This window comes from Solanum tuberosum, unplaced genomic scaffold, assembly GCF_000226075.1.
Source record: "Solanum tuberosum cultivar DM 1-3 516 R44 unplaced genomic scaffold, SolTub_3.0 scf00277, whole genome shotgun sequence".
In the NCBI taxonomy this organism is placed as follows: domain Eukaryota; kingdom Viridiplantae; phylum Streptophyta; class Magnoliopsida; order Solanales; family Solanaceae; genus Solanum; species Solanum tuberosum.
Window position 1 is genome coordinate 711,456 of NW_006239197.1, and position 4,678 is coordinate 716,133.

Sequence of the window (4,678 nt, forward strand, 5' to 3'; positions counted from 1 at the left end):
AGTCAAGTAAAGATGGTGGGTAAAATAAATAGTCAAGGAGGTGTTTGGAAAACCTGAAATACGTTTCTTGTTCAGTTGTAGATTTAATGTTAAAGTACAATAAAACTTTACTAAAGTTATATAAGTGAAATCATGAAATATTATTATTTTATAGAAATATTATAATATTTATTAATTTTAAGAGTGTTTCGACACCACAAAATTCATTTGGAATGAAATTTCAGAGAATTTAAATGAATTCACTTGTGAAAACGTTATTTATGAACTTGTGGGCATGATTAGTGATCTCGGTTACCGCAATAAAATGGGCGTTAATAACATGTTGGATGGATGAAAATGATACAAGTTTAGAGATCTAGAGCTTAGAAAAATTGTGGATACCATTGAAAAAAATAATGTTGATGATAAAGTAAAAGATGATACAATTTCTTTGGAATCAGTTACGGGTAAGGAAACACTTATCGATCACATTTAGAACTCTTCACTATTTTATGATGCAGTTTGAAAAGATAACGCCAAATTTTTTTGATGCAATAAGAAAAATTAGGGATGAGCTTCAACGAAATTTAAATTTTAACAAAAAATAGATCACAATAGAATCATGTTTCACTAATTGTCTTGTATATATTTGTATTTTTAACGAATTATTAATTTATAATATTAATGGAATCATATATTTATATAGGAATCTTCTAAAAATATATTATCTTATCAAAATGAGTAAACAAAAATTATTGACTCAAGTCAGGATGGAAAAAAATTATTATGTAAGAGAGGTTATTAATTAACCGACTATTAATTTAGGAGGTTGTACTGTTGAAGAAAAGGCATGTTGTTTCACAAAGAACTTAGATACACAGATGGTGATAAATTAAAGTCGTATGCTGCAAGTATATTACAAGTCTAATCCAAAAAATAAAAAAACACGTTGTCATATTATTAAGGTCTATTAAAATATCTATAGACCCAGTTATGTAGCCACAAATTGTAAAAGATGACCAATTATTAAACACTTGTCCTCAAGAAAATCATAGATCAAAATTTATTTTTTATATGTATATATTAAATTTGCAGCTGTTAAATAATAAAGCAGCTAGTGACAAGTTAGCAGTAATTTAGTCAAGTGAGGCAACCGCCTTCTACAGTATAGTATTATAAAGAATTCCAATTGTGAAAGATGGCTGTGACAGAGGTCCTCTCCATTCATTCATTATAAATACTCATTTCCTTCTCTTACAATTCAATCATCATTTGTTCAATTCTCTACTAAAAGGAAACATAACAAACCAAAGAAAAGGAAATTCTCTGTTTTTCCACAAGCTTAAATTTACTAGAAATGGCCCCAGCTGTTGCAATAATGAGTAACTACGAAGAGGAGGAGATTGTTCGCCCTGTTGCTGACTTCTCTCCAAGTCTTTGGGGTGATCGTTTCCATTCATTTTCCCTTGACAATAAGGTATGTATCTATTTTGTACATGTCTTTCTTATCTTGTTAAGGAGATTCATTTCTGACATTTTCTTTTTAAATATATTTGCAGGTTGCTGAAAAGTATGTTGAAGAGATTGAAACTTTGAAGGAACAAACAAGGAGTATATTAATGTCAGGAAAAACATTGGCTGAAAAGTTGAATCTCATTGATATTGTTGAACGCCTTGGAATTGCCTATCACTTTGAAAAACAAATAGACGACATGTTGGACCTCCACATTTTTAACATTGATCCTAACTTTGAGGCTCATGAATACAATAATTTATGCACTCTATCCCTTCAATTTCGAATCCTAAGACAACATGGCTACAATATCTCTCCAAGTAATATATCTATCAAGCTCTATTTAATTTATTAATAATCTTGTTTTTAATTCTGTTTTCCTACTAGGACTAATTTTTTGTCTTCGATTTCAACCAGAAATTTTCAACAGATTCCAAGATGCAAACGGCAAATTCAAGGAATCACTTTGCAATGACATCAAGGGTCTTTTGAACTTATACGAAGCTTCACACGTAAGGACTCATGGAGAAGACATCCTAGAAGAGGCACTTGCTTTCTCCACTGCTCATCTTGAATCTGCAGCTCCACATTTGAAGTCACCACTGGGTATGCAAGTGACACATGCCCTTGAGCAATCTCTTCATAAGAGCATTCCAAGAGTCGAGACACGCTACTTCATCTCCATCTACGAAGAGGAGGAATTCAAGAATGATGTGTTGCTTCGATTTGCAAAACTGGATTTCAACTTACTTCAGATGTTGCATAAACAAGAACTAAGCGAAGTATCAAGGTACGCTAGTAATTTAGATGAAATAAATTACTACTATTATTTGTGTCTCTCAGAATCTGATATGTTGAAACTTACTTTATAGGTGGTGGAAAGATTTGGATTTTGTGAAAACACTTCCATATGCTAGGGATAGAGCAGTTGAGTGCTACTTTTGGACGATGGGAGTGTATGCTGAACCTCAGTATTCTCATGCTCGTGTCATGCTTGCTAAGACTATAGCAATGATTTCAATCGTAGATGATACATTCGATGCCTATGGCATTGTAAAAGAACTTGAGGTCTACACCGATGCCATACAGAGGTACGAACTACTTCTGGAACAATTTATGATTTAATTAGATGATTGCATAAAGTAGGGAAAAAACCATATCAAACAACATATATTTGTACAATTTTGAAGTTTTGACTACTATTTGTAATTGGAGACATGCCTAGACGTCATATCATACACCAGACATTTCTCCTTCTTCCTATGATGTATGTTATGCTGAATTGATAAACTTATCAAATTCATTTCCTTTTTCATTTATTAGGTGGGATATCAGCCAAATTGATCGGCTTCCGGAGTACATGAAAATCAGTTACAAAGCACTTTTAGATCTCTACAACGATTATGAAACAGAGCTGTCAAACGATGGCAGATCTGATGTTGTTCAATATGCAAAAGAAAGAGTATGAATCGTGACTTATACTAGTTAACTCAAAATTAATCAGTTTTTCAACCTATTGAGTAGCTTCTAGCTCTCCTAATTTTTGTCTCTAATGAATTTTATCTTTTTTGAATATGTGCTGATGGTTTAATGTTATTGACAGATGAAAGAAATTGTGAGAAACTACTTCGTGGAAGCAAAATGGTTCATTGAAGGATATATGCCACCTGTTTCTGAGTATCTTAGCAATGCATTAGCTACTAGCACTTATTACTTGCTTACGACAACATCCTACTTGGGCATGAAGTCTGCTACCAAGGAAGATTTTGAATGGTTGGCTAAGAACCCTAAAATCCTTGAAGCCAATGTGACCTTATGTCGAGTCATTGATGACATAGCCACCTATGAAGTTGAGAAGGGTAGAGGTCAGATTGCCACTGGAATTGAGTGTTATATGAGGGATTATGGCGTATCAACAGAAGTAGCAATGGACAAATTTCAAGAAATGGCTGAGACAGCATGGAAGGATGTAAATGAAGGAATCCTTCAACCAACTCCCGTGTCTACAAAGATTCTCACACGTATTCTCAATCTTGCTCGCATTATTGATGTCACTTACAAGCACAACCAAGATGGATATACTCATCCTGAAAAAGTACTAAAACCTCACATTATCGCCTTGTTAGTGGACTCAATTGAAATCTAAATTTAAATCATATCAATTGTTGTGTACATTTGGGAGCACTTGGTTCCCAAATAAGTATTTTGATGGATGCCTTGTTGGTATCTCTGTAGCTAGCTGGAGTAGGAATTGCTGACGACACATGTTATCGTGCAGTGAATTGTTACCTCTTCCAATATTTTTGTATCATCATTGACATTTGAAATACATTTCTTTCTTTGTATGTACCTACTTTCTTTTAGCTAGACAATCCTAAAATGGTGTGAAAGAATAGTCTTTAGCAGTTGCAATGCAATTCTACCACAAGGAAATGAATTGTCAAATAATAATGAAAAAGAAAAAGAAAAACATAAAGTATCAATTTCTGAAAGGAAGTAAATTTATTTTATTTTTTAGGTAAACTGTGAAAGATTACCATTGACAACCAAAAGTTACAAAAAGAGAGCACTTCAAGAAATCATAACCAACTTGTTATTCATCCCCAAGCCTCAGAACCATAAAGCAAATAAAAAACACACAGCTAGCTAAACTAGTTACATAGTTTCTTTACTAAACTACTACATTTTCTAGCTTTCCTTGAACCCTTAATGTAGTCAATTCTTTCCAGTATCTCCTTCTTTATCTGTGTAACAACTACTTCAGTATTTACATTTATTCCCTTAAATTGTTTCCAATTTCTGGCCTTCCATGTATGATAAATCCTTGCCCCCAACATTGTTGCAGTCATCTCCTTCTTGAATTGCCTCCAATGTCTCTCTTTATCCGGTGTAAGCATGCCTGCACCTGGTCCTTTTGCACTCTGCACCCTGACCATGTTTCCAGCTCTTCCTTCACTCGTTTTGTCCATCTGCATTCAAAGAATAAATGCTGAGGGGATTCCTCTTTCTGATCATCACATAAACAGCATGTTGCATCTTCCACCGGAATGTGCATCCTGATCATTCTCTCCTTTGTGACAGTCTATTTTGTCTTGCCAGCCATAGGATATATCTGTGTCGAGGCGCACCAAATCAGACTCCTTTACTCTTTCCAACTCTCCCAGCAAGCTGTAATAACTTTTGCTT

The 4,678-nt window shown here is 34.0% G+C and overlaps 1 protein-coding gene across 1 annotated transcript; it reads left to right on the plus strand.

The window, feature by feature from the left end:
- The first annotated feature begins 1,262 nt into the window (after positions 1-1,262).
- LOC102582444 (viridiflorene synthase) lies at positions 1,263-3,855 on the plus strand. The gene is made up of 6 exons (XM_006358469.1): positions 1,263-1,456; positions 1,539-1,812; positions 1,910-2,282; positions 2,365-2,583; positions 2,816-2,954; positions 3,096-3,855. The coding sequence occupies exons 1-6, from the start codon at positions 1,337-1,339 to the stop codon at positions 3,636-3,638; spliced, it is 1,668 nt and encodes a 555-aa protein (XP_006358531.1). The 5' UTR covers positions 1,263-1,336; the 3' UTR covers positions 3,639-3,855.
- Positions 3,856-4,678: the final 823 nt, after the last annotated feature.